Raw genomic sequence first — 876 nt, forward strand, 5'->3', positions numbered from 1 at the left:
GCCCCAGGCAGCAAAGGGACGGCACGAGCGCGGGTGACCCCAGGCAGTGACCAGGACAGGCTCCAGGCCTCCCAGCACAGCACCAGTCCGCCCAGTCCCTACCTGGCTCTTATGGAACTGGTCCAAGCAGACAGCGCAGCTATCGATCTCACAGGCCCAGCTCTGGAGCGGTTTGCCGGGGTGGTACCGCCGGGTTTTCAGCGCCGACAGTCGCCGCCGAATGTGCTGCTTCAGGTCCAGCTGCCAGGGCAAAGCAGAGGGTCAGACCTGGGCCACGGGTCTCCCCAGCGAGGAGCAGAGCGGAGACGTCCCCACCTCAGCATCCAGCAGACAGCGCAGCTATCGATCTCACAGGCCCAGCTCTGGAGCGGTTTGCCGGGGTGGTACCGCCGGGTTTTCAGCGCCGACAGTCGCCGCCGAATGTGCTGCTTCAGGTCCAGCTGCCAGGGCAAAGCAGAGGGTCAGACCTGGGCCACGGGTCTCCCCAGCGAGGAGCAGAGCGGAGACGTCCCCACCTCAGCATCCTGCTCCGAGCAGGGCAATCAGCAGGATGGTGTTCCACAGCTGCTGCAGGTACTTCTGCAGGAACAGCACCAGTGGGCACTCAGGGACCAGGGCACGAACCAGAGACCCCCACTCCCCACCGCTGCCATGCGCCAGCACCCCCGGCTACGTAAGGAGTCGGCACCGGGGCATGTACCTGGACCTGCGAGCTGTTCTCCCCCGTGCAGATGACCCCCTGCCACTCCCCATAGAGACCCCCTCGGGAGAGGCCACAGGTCGACCACAGGGTGAGGGTCACTCCCTGCAAGGCAGGAGATGGCATTGCTGATGGCTGCGATGGCACATGGTGCTGCCCAAGGCTGGTGGGGCCCC

The 876-nt window shown here is 65.9% G+C and overlaps 1 protein-coding gene across 1 annotated transcript in view; it reads right to left on the reverse strand.

Annotated features, from left to right (window-relative positions):
- The window catches only part of RNF215 (ring finger protein 215), a gene marked incomplete at its 3' end in the record, with an annotated part of 2,765 nt that overhangs the window by 245 nt on the left and 1,644 nt on the right, over positions 1-876 (reverse strand). The window contains 3 exon segments of the mRNA XM_029085824.1: positions 103-280; positions 497-579; positions 701-805. Of these exon segments, the coding sequence (XP_028941657.1) occupies positions 103-280; positions 497-579; positions 701-805 (366 nt within the window).

The sequence above is a fragment of the Antrostomus carolinensis genome, unplaced genomic scaffold, assembly GCF_000700745.2.
Source record: "Antrostomus carolinensis isolate BGI_N321 unplaced genomic scaffold, ASM70074v2 scaffold36627, whole genome shotgun sequence".
Taxonomy (NCBI): Eukaryota; Metazoa; Chordata; class Aves; order Caprimulgiformes; family Caprimulgidae; genus Antrostomus; species Antrostomus carolinensis.